The sequence below is a fragment of the Mus caroli genome, unplaced genomic scaffold (assembly GCF_978045245.1).
Source record: "Mus caroli unplaced genomic scaffold, Mus_caroli_1 scaffold_17, whole genome shotgun sequence".
Lineage (NCBI taxonomy): Eukaryota > Metazoa > Chordata > Mammalia > Rodentia > Muridae > Mus > Mus caroli.
The window spans coordinates 42,136,669-42,159,549 of NW_028227272.1; the positions used below are offsets into that span (position 1 = coordinate 42,136,669).

The 22,881-nt window shown below is 37.5% G+C and overlaps 1 protein-coding gene across 1 annotated transcript in view; it reads left to right on the forward strand.

Annotated features, from left to right (window-relative positions):
• Positions 1–44: 44 nt before the first annotated feature.
• The window catches only part of Atg3 (autophagy related 3), a 29,218-nt gene continuing 6,381 nt past the window's right edge, over positions 45–22,881 (forward strand). Inside the window, exons 1-7 of the mRNA XM_021184720.2 lie at positions 45–468; positions 3,708–3,749; positions 8,187–8,236; positions 11,054–11,124; positions 12,819–12,926; positions 16,476–16,525; positions 19,407–19,488. Of these exons, the coding sequence (XP_021040379.1) occupies positions 397–468; positions 3,708–3,749; positions 8,187–8,236; positions 11,054–11,124; positions 12,819–12,926; positions 16,476–16,525; positions 19,407–19,488 (475 nt within the window). The 5' untranslated portion in view covers positions 45–396. The remainder of the gene's footprint in view (positions 469–3,707; positions 3,750–8,186; positions 8,237–11,053; positions 11,125–12,818; positions 12,927–16,475; positions 16,526–19,406; positions 19,489–22,881) is intronic.

The window sequence follows — 22,881 nt, forward strand, 5'->3', positions numbered from 1 at the left end:
CCCGCCCCCCCGGGGGGGGGCCTCCTTTTGTCACGTGTCCCGGGAGAGTCGAGTCACGTGAGGCTTTAGGTGGCGGCGGGGCTGTTGGGAGAGTGTGAGAAGAGGAAGGGGAAGCCGGAAGGGGTGTTGAGTGGAGCTCCGGGGACGAGAGACAGCTTGGAGAAGGCCGGGGGCTGCGCGCGCACCCGCCTCTCGCTCAGCCGGCTTGGGCCCTCTGCGGCGGCGGCCAGGTGACAGCTGGGCCGGGCCTCCGCGTGTCACCGCCCCTCCCCCCCGGCCGGGCCGGTGCCGCTGCGAGGTTCGATGCCACTCGGGCACGTCCGGGGCAGTTTTTGACTCCCCTGTGGCCCGGATTGCGACAGTCCCTCCGTGTCCCATCGCTGCTCCAGCCCCAGGATGCAGAATGTGATCAACACGGTGAAGGGAAAGGCTCTGGAAGTGGCCGAGTACCTGACCCCGGTCCTCAAGGTAAGCGGGGAGGGTCTGGCTTGCTCTGCCCTGGTTGCCCAAGTCCCGGTCCCCAGCGTGGACGGGGTGTAGAAGGTGGAGGGGCGAGTCGCGCGGCCGGGTGCTGCCTCTTGCCTTGGGCTCCTGGGCCAGTCCCAAAGCTTGCTGGCTTCCCCGCTTCCACTAGAGTGAAGCTGGGTGCCTGCTGTCTCCACCGATCAGTGCCGCCTTGGGGTGCACGGCTAGGTGGTGCGGAGCAGAGGTACGAACGTTCTGACATCCATAGTCTTTTAAACAGGTAGACTGGGTTAACCTTTGAAAAGATGACAGCTTGGTGGCTAAACAGCATGCCACGTTTCCTTCCAAGTTTCATAGGAAGTTTTGCTTTTCGGGTGATCTAACTCCCAACTTCCTTAGGTTTCAGAGGAACATAGTAAACTGTAACATGTTAGTAACTCTGAGCTGAACTAGAGCGAAACTTGAAGTTTCCCAAGCCTTTAAGGTAGCCGTAAGTGATTATTAATCTTGGACTTTGGTGATCCTACAGCAACAGTTCAGCACAACCGATTGTATATTGTATAGATTGGAAACACTATTGACATTTTTAGGTGAAAGTTGTGATAAGTTAGCTGTTAGCACAGACTGGATTACTTGCTTTCAAAAGTAAATTTTCAGGGCTTCGTTCAGAGCTTTCTTACACCTTCTAGGCTACATACGGTAGGTAACTTGATTTTGCTTTGTAAAAAGCAAGCAGTAAATGAGAAACAGATAATTTTGCGTAGTTTTTGTTCTGTACTTAGCTTTCAGTTAGAATTTTACCAATCTTAGTGCAGGGGTGAAATCTGCTGATGGGCAGAGTAGGCTGTTCGATCTTTCCTTGGCAAGGGGGGAATGCTTTTCAATAATTATTTCTAAAATACTTTTGGGCCAGGCGGTGGTGGTGCACGCCTTTAATCCCAGCTCTTGGGAGGTAGAGGCAGGCGTATTTCTGAGTTCGAAGCCAGCCTGGTCTACAAAGTGAGTTCCAGGACAGCCAGTGCTACACAGAGAAACCCTGTCTTGAAAAATACCAAAACATAAAGTAAAATAAAATACTTTTGAAAATAATACACTTTTGGATCAAGTTTGAAGAATCTGGAACAATTGCAAAGAGAATCTTCTTTTGTTGTTTTATATGTTTACTGTGACAGTCAAGTTAAGATTTACTCTTTTACTTAAGAATTGGAAAATAATTTCTACACTGACATCAAATGCTTCTTTTATATGTTATACTTCCAGAATATTGTATCTGTGTAGATTCACAGTGTTTTAATAATGTGCCATCAATTTAACTTTTAGTCTGAGGGAGAGATGAGCAAAACGCTTCTCAATTAAATATGAAATGGCTATCTTGTATAGCACTTGCATTTTGTTGAACTTGTAGAATGGTTCTTGAGGAATCAAAAAATACACACACACACACACACACACACACACACACACACACACACACACTGTGTAGACTTAGATGGTTTGGACCGCACTTTGTAGCTCAGACTAACCTTGAATTCTTAGAGACCCACCTTCTTCTGCTTCCCAAGTTCTGAGGTTAAAGTGTTTTGCCGATCTTCCTGGAGGCAATGTGTGGCATATGTTTTTAGTATAAAAGAGAATTAACGGCCCCTCCTGGTGACTTCTGTCACTCCTGTAAAGAGAATCCTCATAGATCTCCCTAGATGAGGGAAGGGAAAGAGAGACAGAGAGACAACCCAGAAAGAGATGAACCTTTGTTAGGAAGTGAAGGGTTAGAGATGGCTTTGTTTAGGCGGCAGCCTTGTAGTAAAGCCGAAATCCTTAGAGTGATCTTGAAGGGTCTCTGGTTACTACAAGTCCTAGTCTCCTCTAACGTGTGAGTACCACGGCGTAGCCTCCCTCCTTAGTACACAATCAAGCAGACTTTTGCTTCTAGAATTTTTTTTTTCCTCCCTTGGCCAGCAATCCTTTTACTCCAAACAGCCTTATGGTTTTAGTCTTTTTTCTATCCTTTATTTATTTATAATATATTTTGTTCTTATTTCTTGAGAATTTCATAAATGTGTACATTGTATTTTGGTTATATCCATCTCTCCCTCCCCGCCTCCAATTTCTTCCAGATCACCCCCAGCATATACCTCTGCCCACTTAATGTTTTCTTTTTAATTCTCTGAGCACAGTCACTGCTGCCTAGGTGTGTGTGGGCATAGGGTCACCCACTGGAGAATGGACAACCTACCAAAGACCAAAACTTGAAGAAAAGAGACTTATCTTCTCCTAGCAGCAGTCATCTGCTAGAGGCTAGGAGGACTGCTTTCAAAGTATCAGGCTTTGAAAGAGACTGATACACTCAAACTCAGAGTGCCAGTCATTACCTGTACAAGATCAAGCCAATCAAAATTCCATTGGGTTCTGGAGGTGCTAAGTTGAACCCTTAGCCAAGGAGTTATTTTTATACCACCTCTCCCCTACCAGTTTTTTTTTTTTTTCTTCTTCATGCTATAAAGATCAGTTTGATTTATTTTTCAGGCATGTAGCACATTGTCTCAAATTGTACTGTCATATAATGGTAAATATTTGTTGAATAAATAATATTCACAAATGGATGTCTTATGTTGTAGACTGTACCACAAAAATCTTGTAAGTAAAATTGTGGAACAAAAATTAGTTAATAGCATTGTTGCTTCGGAGGAGAAAATACTGTTAAAAGTTTAATGAAGCTGGTGGTAGTGATACAGTGCCTAGAATGTTCTGGAGCCTGAGGCAGGAAGCTTTTCAGTTACACACCAGCTTGGCCTCAGTAACAAAACCCAATCCAGAAGAAAATAAATCAAAACAAAAGAAGAAAGTTATGATGGTGATGAGAATAATGGAAAATATGAAGTACTAAATGATTTCTCCTGCTGGCTTTTAATATATCAGTTTATTTAATCATTGTCTGTGATAGAGTGCTGCAAAATGACTTGTTCCCCAACAAGGGCCGCTCTGATCTAAATATTAGCATGCTTTTTAAAAACTGTACTGATTAAATTATACTGCAAGTGATTTCTTGTCATTCATCTACATTATACATTTGTCTTTGTTAGCAAGGACTAGTGTTATTATACACAGTATATTTAGGTTTTAGTGTTTTGTTAGTTTCATAGTATATTCTTCATTGTCCAGGAGGGGCAAATATTTGTCCCTAAGACATTTTTTAGTTGAATGTGAACATGGTCTAATACTTTTATTCTTTCTGCCCTCTTTAGGAATCAAAATTTAAGGAAACGGGTGTAATCACCCCAGAAGAGGTGAGTGTTGAAGATACCCTAAAGCCTTTATATTTTTACAATTGTTTTAGACTAGTGCCTTTTCCTCTTTGTTAGAAAACATCTTGACTTTTTTTTTTTTTTTTAGTAAATTACATTTAGGTAACTATAATAATTAGGTTAAGAGAATTTCTACGTCCCTTAGCAGATGATATAGAACATCTTTTCATTTTTCTGCTTCTCATATTTCTTTGTAGTTGAACTCTTTGTGGAAGTGACAGTTGGGAAAGGGAGATGAATAGATAGTTGTGTTTACTTATCTTTTATTGCTGTGAGGATGTGCCCTGGCTCTGGCATTTGCTGTTTTGGCTCTGTTTAGACCAAATGTATATTTTATGATATTGTGTTAAAACTTTGATTGTGATTTTTTTCTCCTGTCATTTAGCTTAATTTTACATAGTTGACACTGAGTATTTTACCATGTTTTCACTTTGTCTTTTAAACAAATTGTGTTGACAGTTAAGTACTGTTAGAGCTATGGAGATTTTACCTGCTCCCTGTACTTTTTAAACTTTTCGCATAGAGCAATATTTTGAATGTCACTTCATTTTATTTGCTCAAAAGTTTGTATTGTTATCTCATTCATATAGATAGTTCATCCCCAGACAGATTAATCCCAGGGGATAAATTTTATGAATGAACACTTGCTTACTTGCTCTTACTAAAAGCAACAGATTTATTTAAAATTGATCTTCAGTTTTATTATTATTCATTAGCAGTAGAGTCATATTCCTTGTTTTGATCGAAACATAAAACGAGCTTTTCCCCCCCTTCTTTCTTCCACTACCTCTCTCTCTCCCTCCCCCCTTTCTCTCTTTCTCTTTTCTCTACCTCATCTCTTTCGGCTGCCACCTTTTCTCTCCCAATAAAGCCTCTTCCACCTGGAAAAAAGAGGAAACATAAAATGAGCTGTGTTGCATGATGAGGCACTGGGTCTCGCTATAAACTAAGACTTTAAAGCAGTATCCAGTTATGGCGCTACTATCTGCAGTTCAGTTCATTGGAGGCCTAATAATGGCCTGCTGTACTGATTGGACTTGTTTTTTTTATATTTTTAAATTGCCTTTATTCTTAATAAAGACCTGGGGTGTTGTGGAAAGAGCCTAAGGAATGTACTTTTTAGAACCATCTGTCTAATCTGCTAGCTATATAGGTCTAGGCATCATGTTTACCCCTCTGTAAAATGAGGGGCTTGGAAGGGAAATTCTTTGAAAGCACTTACTTTGCTTTAGATGTCATGATTGTAATCTGTTCAATGCCAATTAAAAGTCAGTTTTGTTCTTAAGGGTCTCATTAATTTTCTTCCTGAACAGGCATTGTTTAGCTGTGGATTTTTAATTACCTGAAATCAAGAGCAAAGATAATCATATGCTGTGCTTGCATATTTTGCTCTATCTTTACTGTGTGAATATAACTAATTGTTGGCTGCAGTGCTATAGAATCAATCTGTTTTCAAACAAAAATTCATCCTAATGTGAATAAATTAATAGCCTCATGAAGTATGAATTTTCCCTTAAAAAAAAAAAAGAACTAAGGCAAAATTAGCTTAATTTGATACAAAGCTGTAATGCTAGGCTTAGATAGAACTTAATTAAAGGATTGAACTAAATTAGAATGAGCCTGAGGGAAGACAATGAGAAGGTATGATTTGCTTGGGATAAATACTACATACTGAATTGAGTTGTTAATTTGTTTCTTCTTATTTCTCGCTCTTACCCACAAGTTTCCAGCTCTCTTTGTCTTCATTGAGAAACGTGGAAATATTTTTGTTTCAAGAGAGGCAGCATGATACTGTATCTGTTGGGGACAAGCACATGCTGGCCTAACGAATTTAAATAGTGATAAATTAATTAAAGGTCAGTTGAGGAATAGTGTCTGCTAAAATGCAAATATTGGATGTAGCTTGTTAGATCGAGTACTAACCAGTATTGTGTATTGAGAAACACCACAGAAGAATTTCTACTATGAGAAAACTACTATAAACAATTGTTAATTTGACTCTAATAAGTTATTTCACTTGAGTTTTGAAACTAGTAATAATGGCTTTTGCTAATGAGGACAGACATCCACATGTGCTAATTGTTGGTGCAGTTCTGTGGGTTTCTTTTTTCAGTTTTATTTCATAATGTTTTGTTATATTTAAATAGTTACTATCAAGGGACCACTAGATAAAATTAATGTCTTATGATTTGAAGACAATATAATTAAAGAATTTTCATTTTTAATAATCTCTTTGGCTTGCATTTTGTTAATTTGTTACTCTGATGTGTTAAATTTCTGACAATCACACAGCTAAAAAAGCAACACTTGGTTGTGGTAACCCCCAAATGCATTAAATGAAAGAAGAAAAAGTTTATGTTTGGAATAAAGTTGCAATATCTTAACTTTGGTGATATAGCATCTTAAGTAGGCTAGCTATTTTCTGAGTGCTTATACAGCTGAATTTTACTCTCTCAATTGAAAATGGACTTTTGGATAGATAGACTTTTTCAAAAGGTATTGAGAATATGAAAAGTCTCCTAATTTTGTGCTGTGTAATAACCCACAAATAATAGTTTTAAGTTAGAACTGTTGTGAAATAGAGGCAATTGGGAAAGCATTTTCAAGTCTTTCCAGTGGTTACAATGTCGCTCTGCTTAGTGGACTCTTGTTTTCTGCATTTAAAGGTAAGCCAGTTTAGTATTCTTCAGCCAGATTACCTTATATTCATGTGAACTAGAACATTTTCAAATATTAAATTGTTTTTCCCTGAGTCTAATTTTTATTTGTGATAAAAAATGAAAGCTGATGTAATGGTCAGCCTGCTCAGAAAGCCCAAGGAATCCATTAGCTCTTTCCTTTTTCTCCTCCTCCTCTCCCTCTATATGTTTCCCTCTAGAAATTTTTTGCACGGGTCTCATGTATCCCAGGCCAATCTGGAATGTACCGGGTGGCTGACAAGGCCCTTGAACTCTTTGGTCCTTCTGCTTCCACCTCAGAAGTACTGGGATTACATGTGTGTGCGATCAGGTTTGCTGCTGGAAAGCCAGCCTGGACCCCAGATCTGATTTTACAAATACTTTCTTAGTTTGTTAGAACTTAAGTTTCTCTCCCCCCCCCCATCTCATGTTGTTTGTTACTATAGTATAATTGGTTTTTTAAAAAAGATTTATTTATTTTATGTATATATAAGTATACTATAGCTGCCTTCAGACACACCAGAAGAGGGCATCAGGTCCTATTACAGATGGTTTTGAGCCACCATGTGGTTGCTGGGATTTGAACTCAGGACCTCTGGAAGAGCAGTCAGTGCTCTTAACGGCTGAGCCATCTCTCAAACCCCCATAATTTTTTTTAATGAGTCCTTTTAAGAATATAATAAAGCTCTCTTTCAATATTGGTCCAGGGTTGGGAGAGACACAGAATGCTTGTTTAATATGCCCCAGGGTTGATACCACCAAAAAATTAAAAAAGGTTTCTTAAAAAATAGAGGGCTAAAGAGGTGCCTCAGTGTTAAAAGATCACTAGATAGTGCAGAAAACCTGAGTGTGGTTTGCAGCAACCACATGATGGCGCACAACCATCAGTTAACTTCAGTTCTAGAGGACCTCATGCCTTTTTCTGACCCCGATGGACACCAGGAATGCAAAGACATGCACATGCAGGCAAAGCAGGATGTGCCGAGTCCTGAAGTGACTTGATGTGCTAGGGTGGGTTGGTCCCCAGGGGTCCTCCCCCTTCTCAGAGGAGAAGGGAATGGGATGTGGGAGGAGGGACTGTGAGAGGGGGAGTAAAGTGATAAGAGATCTGGATGTAAAGTGAATAAATAAATAAATTAATGGATAGAGCTAAGAAATACCACAGGAGGAAGAAGAAACCTCCACTGTAATGAAATAGGTTGACATTAGACCTATATCTGTATCTTTAAACATCTTCCTTGAGTTTCCAGTCCTTAACAGGACTCTATTGAATTGCAAGATAGATTTTGACACTTGATGTTCGTTCCCTTGCCTTCCGGCAATTTCAAGGTTTCAAATTTAAGGTTTGAAACATGATTTGATGATGAAAATTGAATTAAAGATAAGTGTTTGCCTGCCGGTTGTGATGGTGCCTCACTGGGACACAGAGTCAGCTGATAGGCCAGTCTCTCTACAAAGTGAGTTCCAGGACAGCCAGGGATACACAGAACACAAAACAAAATGATAGCAGTGTTTTTCTTTCAAAATTGAGGTTTTTATAGGTGCTAAACAAAACTTTTTTAAGTTAACTAATTGTAATTCTTCAGCTTGATAAAGCAAGTTTTGGGCTATTTTCATTTTAATTGATTATTGAGTCTCAGAGTTACCCAGGGTGATCAGTTTGGTATTTTGCCATACTGTATTCAGTGATGTTCAATGTATCTTTTCCGCTTTTTCCATATTCCTTGCAATCCCTGCATAGTTTGTGGCAGCTGGAGATCACTTAGTCCACCACTGTCCAACATGGCAATGGTAAGTAATGTTGAGTGAAAATTGGAACACTGCTGAGCCTTAGGATTACAGGCAGTTTGTAAAGTGATTAACACATGAAAAGTCGGAAGATGAGCTAGCTTAGCCTTCTTCACTAGGTTCTTCTCCTGAAACAGTGAACCCCCAAGGAAAATAAAGGGTGAGGGGTGGAGGAGGGTAGGTGTCATGTATTTTACTTTGTTCTTTTAGCACAAAGTGTAGACATACTCAAATCCACTTAACTTCCTTTGCTAGTATTTTCTTTGTTTTTCTTAAATCTGATCTGTGGTTCTTTTAAAAATATGATTAAGAGTTTAATAAATTTGAACATTTTTGTGATGAATGCAGAGATTTTATGGAGCTTATGTTTTTTAAGATATAATACCTGAACTTAAACATCACAGGTGAATGTCCTGCTTTGAAAATTGTCTGGGATTAGGCCCATAAAGAATTAGAAAGAATTTTTCAATAGCATTATTCTTAAATACCAAAGTAATTTAACATAAATATGCTTTATAATGAATGAAAGTTTATTACTTTTTAGTACTAACAGATGGGTTTTTTCTAAAATCTTATTTCAGTGTTGGCTGACCTGTTGTGTTTGGGTCACAGTTGTCTGTACATAATAAGCTAGTTTCATGTGTATGTTGTAGGGATGTTTTAATATGCTGTATCTTCTTGTTAATGATGTTTTTCAGTCTTCTTGAGTTTCATGCGTTTTCAGTTATACTTGGAAGATACAGTTCTAATTATTGGATTCTAGGATGACAAGGTTGTAGTTCGTTCCAGTTTTCTTTTTAGCTAAAGAATTTAATCACCTGAATTATTTTAAACCAAAGTTAGAAAATTCTTTCATTTGTAACCTGTTTTAGTTCCTTTCATTTTTGTTTTTAACATGTACCTGAAATAGTTGTCATTGATTTTTACATTTGCTGTGTATCTTATAGGGCATAAATTCTTATGTACCAAGAAATGACATATTGTCAGCTTCATTTACTTATATGTGCACATGTCTGTATTTTTGCCCTAAAATATAAAAATCTGTAGATGCTCTCTGATTTAGTATGTTCTAAATTTCTTGCTATAATTAGGTCCTGGTGTGTATTTATACACATTAGAAATAAGGTAACACTTATTTGAACCAAATAACTTATTTGACTTTTCTTTACTATGATAGACCCATATTTCTTTATTAAAGGTCTTTTGTTGTTTTTGCCTTAAATTACCCAGGTAGTTAAAGTGTTGCAAGTTTAGCACGGTGAGGAGGAGCTGTGTATAAATAGGCAATATCTTTTGACAGGTATTAGTAGTTAAGATTACTGTATTTACAGACTTTTAAAAAACTACTGTGTGTGTGGTGTGTGTGTGTGTGTGTGTGTGTGTGCAGCATGCTAGAGCATGCATGTGGAGGTCACAGGATAATATGTGGGAGTCATTTCCCTTCTTCTCCCTCATGGATGCCAAAGATTGAACTCAGATGGTTGCAAGCACCCTTAGCCACTGAGATAAACCTTGTCAGCTTCACTTTTATAAATTGTGATTGTTGAAATAATTAAACTGTAACTGAGAACCCAGTCATACTCCATGCCAGAGCCTACACTTTTGTCCGAATTGCTGGGACCAAGGAATATTTATTTTAAAGGAGTCCCAGAAGCAAATATTTACATGCTAATATGTTTGTGTATGTAAGCCATGGTGGTCCTGACTCTGCTTCCCTTACAACTTAGGCACTGGTGTTGAATCTGATAGCTGAGTTCATTGAAAGATGATCATAAGGTTTATAAATAATATTCCTGGCTTTATATTATTCTCAATTCTGTGGGGTTTAAATTGAAGAAGCTTGAAAAGGCAACGTAACTTACAAGTCTTGTGTTGATACTTGTGAAGGCACCACATGCCAGCTCCGTCCTGGCCAGGTCTAGTAGATGGTGCACAGCAGACTGAGAGGGGTGCAGAGCACTCAGAATCACTACAGTTGCTCCTGACTCATAGTAGAAGTGGTTGAAGAAGAACCTACAGTCACTTGACTTGATCCCAGCTCTTCCAGCCTCTTTTACTGATTGTGAGCACTCTGACGCTTTCAACTTCAGTTTTGTTATTTATAAGACGGGAATAGCAGTAACAGTAACCTTTTAAAGACTGTATTGATAATTAATAATAGCTCGTGTTGGAGCTGGAGGTCCTGTAATTACATGCTGCAACAGGATTTTGTTTGCTATTAAGCATTATTTTCAGTACTACCATCTTTGATTCAATACCTTTTGTCTTTTAGTTTCAGTTTTAGACATAGTAGGCAGAGGGACTTTCTAAGTTTTTAGTGTATAGTCACTGCACACAGCGATAGGTTTTATCACTAGGCCCTTACCTTCCCCAGCCCATCCCCACTTCTAGGGCATAAGGGAACTTGCTGATTGTCTACGTTGTATGTATTAGCATACAGCTTTTCCCATCTCTTGCCCTTATCTCAAATGATCAGTACTTTGGTATTGGCAGTCTGAGAGGTTATATGATGGGATGCATTATGAAAGACCTGCAATTTTTTGTTGTTGTTTAGAACCAAGTCTAATAGTTTCCTAGTTCTATTATTCTACCATTTTAGCTTAATGTTAAATACAAATTCCTTCTGTCTGAGTCTCCCAATATATTTTACTCATGTTAGTATATGCTTTTCTGTGCCCTTACTTAATGGCAGACTTGCCTAGCAGTGCTAAAACAATTTCCACAGAAGTACATCCTTGATAGATTTTCATGTGATATTGTCTGTTACACATTTGACTTTTACAATATTTTGTATTTTTGTGTTTCCCACTGTTTTTAAAGGGCTACAGGGGAAGAATTGAAAGTGAAGGCATATCTACCGACAGACAAACAATTTTTGGTAACCAAAAATGGTAAGAATTATATCACTGTATTCATTAGTAAATTTTGCATAGTATACATATGTTTTTTTAAAGATTTATTTATTATACATAAGTACACTGTAGCTGTCTTCAGACACTCCAGAAAAGGGAGTCAGATCTCGTTACAGATGGTTGTGAGCCACCATGTGGTTGCTGGGAATTGAACTCAGGACCTTCAGAAGAGCAGTCAGTGTTCTTAACTGCTCTCTCCAGCCCTGCATAGTATATTGAAATAACAAAATCCCATTTATATTTATTGATTCTAATTTGTGTCTGAAGTTAGGCTTCTTGCAGATGAAAATTTCATGAAGAGTTGGGTTTTTTATCCCAGTAATGTTTTCTGGTTTTTATTTCTTCCTTTTTAGTTCTTTTTATCAAAAAGATCTAATTGTCATTGTATGGAAGAAGTCCTCAGGAAAACTTAGATTCCTCTTAATAGTTTTTTCTAAGTTGATTTCATAATCACAATATACTTAGCTGTTTGATTTTAATCTTTAGATGTAAATTTTTATGGAACATGAAATTGATTTTACCTTTGACATATAAAATCTTAAATTTAAAGATTTTATTATCCACTGTGCCATCAAAAGTTTACCCACAGGCACAACCCTTTTAAAATAGAAGTCATCTTATTTATGAAGTTAATTTTTAAAACATTAGAAGATTGTGATGGTCTTAAAATAACCATGTAACAATATATTGACTTCTGTTGTATTTTAACCTAAACTTGGAAGGCAGATAATATGTAACAAGTAGCAGTTTTGCAGGCACATGCCTGTGTGCTTTTTCTTGCATATAGGGATGAAAGAATGCTATCTGGACTGCATGGTAAGTGCAAGGCCAGCCTGAGCTATATAAGGAGACCTAAGGAGATCACATAGTCTCCAGTGATTAGATTCCAATTCAATTTCAGTGGTTAAAAAGGCAGAATGCTGGCTCTTACTCGGCTCAAAGCCCTGTGTTTGATGTACAGTACCAAAAACACAAGCAAAATATCCAGACATTCTTCCTATGCTGTATATATTTTTAAGGTTGATAATTTATATCCTGGTTGTTTAATCAGGAAATTAATGATGATGTCTTGAGCATAATGTTTATACCACATGTTATCGATAATTATAGGTTTATGAAATAATAGTACTCATTAATTAATACATCTTTATAAACATTTGGCACCGTTATTAAAGTAAAATTTAGCAGGTTATTGAATTTTAATCTGTTTATCCTTGGTAAATAATTGGAACTTAAATATGAAATTCACTTTAACAGTTACTTTAGCTTTGCATTCCAGAGGTCACCTCTACCACCTTTCAGTGTGACAGGTGGTGTTTGCTATTCTGAGACTAGAGCCATTAGTGTGAATATTATTCATCAGCTTGGAACTGAGCACCATCATCTGGCTTCAGCCAGCTGTTCCTCACAGATCATGGTAAAGGAAGACAGACAGCTCACACCAGAGCCTTTTTACTTGTCTTCTGATACAACAGACTGGGGAAGGATTAATGAATGGGGCTAGATAATGATGTGTCTGTGGGCTGAGTGTAACTCTTAAATTATCAGTCTCATTGGGAGGGAAAGGTTTACTTAATATTGAGTTTTTTCTTTTTAAGATAGACGCCTTCTTTTTCTAATGGATTTATTATTAGTGGGTTATATATTAGTAATTTGTTTGTTTGTTTTAACAGTTCCATGCTACAAACGGTGTAAACAGATGGAGTATTCGGATGAATTGGAAGCTATCATTGAAGAAGATGATGGTGATGGGGGATGGGTAGATACATATCACAACACAGGTGAGAAGTGTACAGAATAGCACGTATTTAGTTTAAACTATTTTAATGTTTTTTACAATCTTTTTATAACAGGCTTGATTTAAAATTTTAAAAGGGATACATAAGTTACAATTTTGTCCCCAAAGTCAAAAAAGAAAAGGTAGCATCTGCGGCTTCAGTTACAGCGTGAAATAGTCACTTATTTTCACTATTTCTAAATAGAAGAGAAAATAAATCCATGCAAAGTCCTGACGGCACATGCATTTGCTCTGAATCTCTTGTGCTAAAGTCTAGAGGAAGTGGTAGGCTCAGCATCATTCTAAACCCATTCCATCAGTCATTCTTCCCCGTCTGTTTCATGTTGTCATGCTTCCCGTACCCCGAGCCCCCGATCCTTCAGAGAATTTTCAATACTCTTCACTAATTTTCTCAAGGTTGGAAGATAAAGGTAGCATGCTGGTAGTAAATAGCCTGGTGACTGACTAAAATGATTATTTATAGTGTAGTTTCTCTGAAAAGCTGGAGAGGTACTGTATTTTTTAGTTGCATTTTATTTTAGAAACACTATCCTAAACTTTGAACCTACATATAGGATCCTAATGCACAGAGCTAAGTAGGTGTTAGTGTGCTTGACTGGCAAAATTCTACAAAATGTTGACTGCTAAAAAATGTTTACTTAAAGATACAGAACAAGTAGCACCATTTTTTCCTCTGTGGGAAATAGCAATAATATTGCTTTTCAGCTTATTAAATGCATGTAATTAATTCTTATCTTCATTGGAGATACTTAAAGAATTAAAACTTTGAACTGTATCTCAGGATAAGGCAGTACTCCCAACTAAGGCCAGTTTGCCTTGCTTCACCTCATCCAGGTTTCATTGTTGTTTTTTCCTATTAATTAGCCTCTGTATTGGTCAGTTCTTTAGAGGCGCAGAACCAATAGGGGTGTGCTGGAAGGATAGGTATGACAGGAGAAATGGAGGTTTCTGTCATGCGAGAGGAAAACCACGGGACATAGGAATGGATTTATTTACAGTTTTGACTAGACCTGAAATAGAAAAGATCTCTTCCTTCTCTTCAGTGATGCTATGATTTTACAGAAAAGATGAGGAAAGTTCAGGAAATGTAATGTAGATTTAGCTAGGACATAAATTGTCAGGCCTAAGTGAATACTCTCCCTCTTCCTCTATAGCCAGGACTTAAATCCTACTCTCTCCCAGGATAGGATCTCATGTGGAAATTTTAATTCTCCAGTGCTCGTCCTTTGAGGATCACTGCTACACTGTAATATAAGTAGATATATTTTAAGGAATTGGTTTATATGACAGTTGAACTTTGCAGGGTATGCCCCAACAGGCTGGAGCACCAAAGAGCGGTTGATACTGCAGGCAGTTATTTATTGGCTTTCATTTCCTTTTCTCTCCTTTACTTGATTGGATGCAGTTTACCTACTTTTTGAAAGACGATTTGCTTTATTTAATACTGGTTTTAATATTTATTCCAAGTCTCTTAGAAAAAGTACCTCCACTGCAACCTTTGGACTAGTTTTTGACCAGCTAGCTAGCTAACCCAACACTAACCAGATTGACAGAATAGAACATCACAAGTCTGGAGTGTGACTATTTATAAACATTTGAGCTTTCTTTTGCTTTGTCAGGTGTGCTATACTTTTAAAATTAAGAATATTTTAAAAATTATCTTTTTGACAATTTACATATATGTCTAGTATACCTTGTTCATATCCTTGGTTACCCCTCTCACTTTATGTCCTTTTAAAAAAGTTCTCATGTCCTTATTGTTTTTATGTGTGTGATGTCTTATCAATATGTATGTCTGCATCGGGTGCACACAGTGGAGTGCCTGGGGAGGCCAGAAGAAAGAGTATAGGATTTCCTAAAACAGGAGTTAGAAACAGTTCTTATTTACCATGTGTGCTGGGAACCTAACCTCCATCCTCTGGAAGAGCAACCAGTGCACTTAACCTCTAAGCAGCCCCTCCTTTGTTTTCTTTTTAAATGATTTCACTGAGTTGAATTAATGTACGCTACATGTACATTGATGTGGGACCAACCACCAGAGCTTGGGCAATCCACCAGTGGTGCCTGCCTGCAAAACAAACACAAATCTTTATCTACCGCCCTGAGCAGCCATCAACACCAGTGGTACTCACTTGGGGTGGAACCTCATGAGTACCTTCCCCATCCATGATGTAAGCTTAATTGGCTTAAATCTGATGTAAGTCTTGTGCAGATAAGCAGAGAGTTGCTGTGAGATCATGAGTGCATTGTCCATGTCATGTCAGAATACAGCACCCCTCAGCATTCCTTCCCAACCCACCAGCTTCTCCTTTCTTTCTACCACTTCTTCACTGACGTTCCCTAAGCTTTGGGGATAAAGAGTCATACTGAGGGCTGAGCACCTACCTAGTAGTCACTTAGTCTTAGCCCTTTTGACCATCAGGAATCTCTGCATGACTGTTTCCCACTGCAGAGAGAGGCTTCTCCAGCAAGTGCCTGGGGTTGGGTGTAATGGGACACTACTACATTATTATATTTTGACTGATACATTACTATATTTTGGCAGATTGATGAGGTTTCTTTTTATGTCCAGTAAATAATTCTGTATTTTTAGTTTGATTGATAGATTTGGGTTTTACCGTCTTGATTGATCATATCTATTGTAGGATGATAGCCAAAGTGCTATGAAATAAAGACTTGTAATGCTGGTCTTTGGAGGGTGCCATCTTCCATTTGTGAAGGTGAGCTCATAACCCTTTGGTTTAGGACTGTTAAAGGCATGCCGACTTTAGAGTAAGAAAATACGCTGCATTGATTGGGAGCTAAATGCATTTTGAATTTAGGACTTTAAATCTGTTGTAATATTAGGTCCTGAGTTTCTTACTGAGTGTCCCATCCTGTTAAACTGTCCTTTTGAGGACTGATGGGTGCGTGGGATTGAATCGCTATGCAGGACTGTGGTGTAGTGCTGCTGCTTATCTGCATTATACCTTTCTGTGACAGGGACTTCTGAGGATGTACCACTGAGTGATACAGTTAAAATAGTTAACCAAAGTCTGTCTGTCAACTTCATTTCTTCATAGGGAGAAAATGTTACTCTCTTTTACAGATGGAATTTGTACAGATAAAATGTAGACATTCTTGGTGAAGTAAAAGGTCTGTAAGAGTGTGGTGTGGTCTTACTACATTCAGATGGCCAATGTTTTTGAAGCAAATAGTGTGTGTCAACAAAACCAAAACCTAATTTTGATGCAGGTCTAATTAAACTGTAAACAGAAATCATATAGTCTCTTGATTGTAGTGTGTGTTGTGAAAAAAAAATCAAATGAAGAATAGAAAATGGACCAAGTCATGGTAATATAATACATTTCTAAATTAGAATTTTTGAGGCATATTTTGGGAGGTACCTTTGGATTGTTTGGAAAAGTTCATTTGTAAAGATTCTGTCGAAATATGCCTGTTTCAGTGTTGTAAGCATTTAAATGTTTTATTCACATAACTGGAATGTTTGCGGCTTAATTTTAGTTATTTTTTTCTGCTGAATTCTAAACAGGTATTACAGGAGTTACTGAAGCAGTTAAGGAGATTACACTGGAAAGCAAGGTATTACTTAACGTTTCTAAAGTCAGTGACCCTAGTTTTTTGCCTATACTTAAATTTTAAATTGTATTTGTTTATTTATTTTGGGTGTGTGTATATGAATGTGTGTATATCAAGGCAAGGATGTAGAAATGTGGTGGATACCTTGGGGTAGTTGGTTCTCTTGTTCCGTGGTGTGGGCCCAGCAGATAGAATTCAGGTAATCAGGCTTGTAACTTATGAACTGCAGTAAAAGTACTAGTGTAAGTGCACTGACAGTAAACGCTTACAAGGACGATTTGTGAGAGGAGCCTTTGCTGATGTTATATTACTATTACATTTTGTAGTTTATTCTAACCCATTTTATTGTTTCCTTTCTTAAATTACTGGTAGTAACTTCTAAAATTCTGTTTTTAGAGGTTTCACTGTGTACTTTAGTATCAGCCAAAATGGTGACATTTTGAAAAACCGTTTTAAGTTTGTGTGGGTAAACCTAAGTATGATTGGGTGAAGCTCTTGTGCTGGTACATTTGCACAGACGTTTCAGCCCTTTTCTCAGATTGATTGCATCTGCTTTATATTTTTATATGATTGTTTGAAATGCTATGAAAAAAAACAGAATGCTTGCTGTTTTTCTTTTTCTTTTTTTTTTCTTTTTTTTCCGAATACAGGGTTTTTCTCTGTAGCCCTGGCTGTTTTGAAACTCACTTAGTAGAACTTAAGAGATCTACCTATTTTTGCCTCCTAAGTGCTGGGGTTAAAGCTATGCTCCACCACTGCCCAGCTACTTTTCTTTTTTTAACAAATGAAGATATGGATTGCTTTCTTAATTTCTATTTCATTTTAATGTAGGGATCATATAAATGTTCCTTGTATTGGTTTTAGTTTTAATATATGTGTTGCTGTTTTTTTCCATCCATCCATCCATCCATCATTCAATCAGTTCTCTCCCCCTCCCCCAACCCCCGTGTGGTTCCCTACATAAATTACTAATTTAAGGCCTTTGTGTGTGTGTGTGTGTGTGTGTGTGTTAGTCACTGTATCTTTGGGGATTTATTACCTGGAACTTAAAGAATAAGAAAGTAAAATATGCTTTGTAATTTGGGAGTGATGGTTCACTGGCCAAGGCATTTATCCTTTTGATTTTCTAATTTTTGGAAGTATGACTGAGAAGAAATCTTACAAATTGTGTTGTTGCTTCACAACATGTTGTTTATTTTGTCTGTTGTGCCTCAGATTTGTAGTGGCAGATGGCAAGGTAATATGGTTGGTGTTTGGTTTTGTATTGGGAATTGAAGGCGGAACCTGTCGCTTAGGGTGCTAGGCAAGAGCTTCATTGCTGAGCTGCTTGTCTCTCTCAGTAGCCAGACAGCGTCTGACTAGGTTTCCCTTGTTGGCCTAAAACTTGCTATGAATGTAGCTCAGAGAAACTTAAACTTATTCTTTCTGCCATAGGCTCCCAGTTAGCTGGAGTTACTTGTTTTAAGCCAGCAGGCCTACCTAAAAATTTTTTAACAAATACAGTAATGGTTATTTTGATACTTAACTTTCTTGTTCTAAAGAGGAAGTGGTGAACTATATTTTTTAGCTAGGTATATGCCTTCTGTAATTTATTATAAATAGAACTTTCTTTTTTTTGTAATTTAGTCTTTACAATATTCTCCATCTGAACTCAAGTGTTGTTCATTTCTACCCTGTTGTGTCAATGACATCTGACATTGGAAAGTTCATTAAATAATTATCCAAGTACTGACAATCTTCTTTGGTTTACATTTTAAGTGTAATAGAGATATATTTCATTTGTTTCTAGTTGTAAATAAGCCCTAAGTAGGCTCTCACTGGCATTATTCTTTCTTATATAATACTATTAATAAGGTGAATGAAAATGTAATTGTAAGCTCTTATAACTTAGATTTATCCAGCTAGGATATTCTCAGTAAGTTAGCATATAATAAAGCTTCACACTTCATTTCAAATTACAATGTGTTTGACTTATAAATATGTAGTTTTTCTTTACGTTGTAAATAGGCAGGTTAACATAACTTTGAACTAGCTTTTTAATACCAATGCATTATTGGTAGTTAGCAGTAAAAGTACTTTTTGGCACTTGTGAGATGACTCAGTGAGTGAAGGTGCTGACTGCCAGGTCTGATGAGCTGAATTCAATCCCTATAATTCATATTGATGGGAAGAGAGAACCAGCTTCTAAAAATTTCCTCTGAACTCCATACATGTGTACACACACCAAATAAATGGTTTTTTTTACAAGTATGTACTGTTGCAGTGAGGCTTTGGTTGGAAATGACTTTTAAAATGGTCATTTTAGGGTAATAATAATGATATGTACCCTCTGATACTTCTCAATCACAGCATCTAGCATGGTACTTCCAGTGAATTATTTATGGGTTAGTCATTGTCATTGGTGTGTGAATTTCTAGGGAACATAAACTACCTGATTAGATGATACTGATTTTTTTTTTTACTGTGGTCAGTTACCATTGTGCTCAGTGCTCAGTATGAATATTTATGAGGATGGCCACCTAATGCTGGAGTTTCTGTAAGATGGCATCTTCTGGTTATGTCAAGGCTACCTTAGCTACACTCTGTGGTCTTCTCTTGGTGAAATCACCTAACAGTGATTTCTCACAATGTGTCCTCATTACTAAATGGTACATGGTCGTAAAACTATTCACAGAGGAAGCACAGGCAGTCAGAGGAAGGAGATTTCTTCTGTTTTCTTCCCTCTGTATCACCAACACCAAGAATAGAACCATGTATGTGACGGGCTGTCTAATAATGTTTTTGAAGGAAATAAATACTGCTGATAAAAATCTCATGTTAAGTATGCTTCATGTTGAATTAATGAGTGTACACTTGCATAACTTAAGTGTAATTAATTTCAAAGGACAGTATAAAACTCCAAGATTGCTCAGCACTGTGTGATGAAGAAGACGAGGAAGATGAAGGGGAAGCTGCAGACATGGAAGGTATTGCTAGTTTAGATTGCTTTAGTTCCATTAGACTGTTGATTCTTGAATATTTATACATCATGTGGACTAAGAATTCTTTTCTGTTTGCTTAACATTTAAGAGCCTTGTGAATATTTAGTTTATTTTATATTTTATCAGGTCAGGATAAAACTTACTTTGGGCCAGGCAGTGGCGGCACACGCCTTTAATCCCAGCACTTGGGAGGCAGAGGCAGGCGGATTTCTGAGTTCAAGGCCAGCCTGGTCTACAGAGTGAGTTCCAGGACAGCCAGGGCTACACAGAGAAACCCTGTCTCGAACCCCCCCCCCCCCAAAAAAAAAACAAACTTATTTTGGTTTTACGTTCTTTTATTTTAATTAGAACACGATTTTGACAGAATTATTTCTACTAGGACGATTAGTGATAAATCCCAAAGGATGCAACTGGACATTGTCTTGTTATATTGTCTTGGCTCAAAATTCTCTCACCTCCGTTAGGACTGCAGTCAGTCCTGTGCTTTTAAACATGGAAAGATAGCTTTTTCGTTGTTTTGTTTTGTTTTTAAGCAGGATCTTATGTAATTCAGTTTGGCCTAATAAGATTCATGATCCTATTGCCTCAGCCTTTTTGAGTGCTGGAACTACAGGTGTGTGTCATGCATGGGCAGAGAGACTTACTGTCTGTTTAATGTGGACTTTGGAGCTGTGCAGAATCCTCTTTTGTTCCTTTAGATTTTGAAATAATCTTGGTTCCCAGATAAGAACCATCAACCAAACATTCCCACAACTAATCCTCAGAAGTCATCACCATAGAAGAGATGGAAGATTGTAAGAGCCAAAGGACTAGGGGGGTTGCTATGAGATTGTGTCTTCAAGTAGTGTCAGGAGCTATGTCCATTAAAGTCTCACCGGCATGACTGCCCAAATGTGAGCTGAGCGGGGATAACAACAGTAGACATGCTGAGTGGGTGGAGGGAAAGCCCACGAGTCCTCAACTCTACACAAGAACTACAGGCAGCTAAGGATGCTGAGAATGGAAGAAATAGTCATTCCCCAGGGAAGAGCACACCAACTGGTTATCTAATACCAAATAGTCTTGCAAATATACTTTATAAGTAACATTATACACACATAAGTAGTTTATATTCTGATACTATACTTGTTGCTGCATATAACAACAGTTAATGAGAAAAAAGGCCACGAATTTGAAAGAGCAGGGTGGTATATTAATGAAACATTATTACAAAAGATCAAAATCAATCATTCTAACAGAATAGTGTATTAGCTACTTTTACATCACCATGATATATGACAGAAGCAAGGAAATGTAGATCTATTTTGGTTCAGTTTAAGAGCTTTCGGTTCATCAGTAGTGGTGGAGTTACCCTGTTGATTCGAGGAACATGTAGCAAAATGGCTGTTTACACAGTAGCAGCCTAGGAAACAGAGGAGTTAAAACCAAGGGCTAAGCTATAGCCTTCAGAAACCCACGCCTCTGACTTGTTCCACAAGTCAGTCCCTACCCCCTCAAGGCTTCACAGCCTCCTAAAACAGTGCTGTCAGAAGGGAAAGACTCAGAACAGGAACCTCTACTGGAGGATGGTGCAGATTCAAAGCATAGTGGAGTACTAGAAATTTTTCTAAGCACATGGCTATTCAAAATTCCTATTTTATCGTTTTACATTTATTTGGTGTGTATGAGTGTTTTGCTTGCATGTATGAATGTGCATCATATTCATGAAGGGGATTAGAAAAGGGTGTTGGATCCTAGAATTACCAATAATTGTGAGCCACCATGTAGATGTAGGAAACTAGGCCCTAGTTCTCTACGAGAGCAGCTAGTGCTCTTAACCACTGAGCTACCTCTGTTTAATTAATCTTTAATAGAAGTTAAATCTCAGTTAGTTAAAGATAGATGAAGGAATTGCTGTCATCATGTGATAACCTCCTTGTTATATAATACAGCAATCCTACTGGATTTAGTGGCTTTATTGTTTGATTGTGTTAATACATCCTCTTGGTTTTTTCTCCCTTTATTTTTGTGACTGATTTTTCTTTCTTAATGTTTATGTCCTTCCGTTGGGCCTTTTATTCTTTTGCATAGCATTAAATACTACTACATCATTGCTGGCCTCCATCCCTCAGATTTTTTTTTTAAGTAAATGTATGTTGAGATACCATTTAGGGCTGGAGAAACAGCCCTAAATGATCTTTTGGAATTCTTGATTTAACTAGATAAAAAATTTAGAAAATAGATAAAATATATTGTGTTGAATTATTTTCAGTGTTAAAAGAGAAAGATGAAGTAAGAGAATAAGTTATCTTAGGGAGTACCATTTCCATATTTTGCTAAGTTAGTCAAGGAATATACTTTGAGAATATATCTGCAATGAAGGGAGTAAACAAGCTGTTTATGTTGGAGTATACTACAAAGGTCTTGAGAAGGGAACATGTATGACTTATATAAAGTATTCTATAGCTAGAGAATAAGAAGAAGATAGTGGAATCAGACAAGTAACTGGGAGCCAAATGGTGTAGTGTCCTAACTAGAGAGAAGTCACTGAAGCAGTTTTTTAAGTAAAATGAGTTAACATTTGAACAGAATCGCTGTGACTGTAAATTTGTGGTTGTGTTAGTCAAAATTCTATAGAGTAACAGAACATATAGAATGAGTATGTATGTCTGTCTGACTATCTATCTATCGATCTATAATATAAAGGGCATTTATTAGAATAACTTACAGGGTGGTTCACCTAATACAACAATGGCTGTCTATGAACAGAAGGTCCAAGAATCCAGTAGTTGTTCAGTCCATGAGGACACATGTCTCTGCTAATCTTCAGTGTATACCAGAATCTTGGGAGTAGTCTCTAATGCCAGTGACGAAATGGGCTTGCAAATAAGGGTGAGAGTAAGCAAACAAAAAGGAGTGTCCTTCTTCCCTGTCCTTTATATAGGCTGCTAGCAGAGGTATGACCCAGATTAAAGGTGCATCTTCTCACCTCAGAGATCTGTATTAGAAGTGGGTCTTCCCTGTCAAATAATAGGAAAAAACCTCTGACCATATATTGTGTTGAATTATTTTCAGTGTTAAAAGAGAAAGATGAAGTAAGAGAATAAGTTATCTTAGGGAGTACCATTTCCATATTTTGCTAAGTTAGTCAAGGAATATACTTTGAGAATATATCTGCAATGAAGGGAGTAAACAAGCTGTTTATGTTGGAGTATACTAGGTGTGTCTAGCCATTTCATTTTTAGTTAATTCCATATTTAACCAAGTTAACAACCAAGAATAGAAGTATAGTGAGAGGAAAAAGAAAATAGGAAACTTTTTATAACATATACTAAATAAAATAAAAATGCAAAATAATAGTAGCTTGGGCTAGGGTAATAATATTGGTAGCAGTGAGAA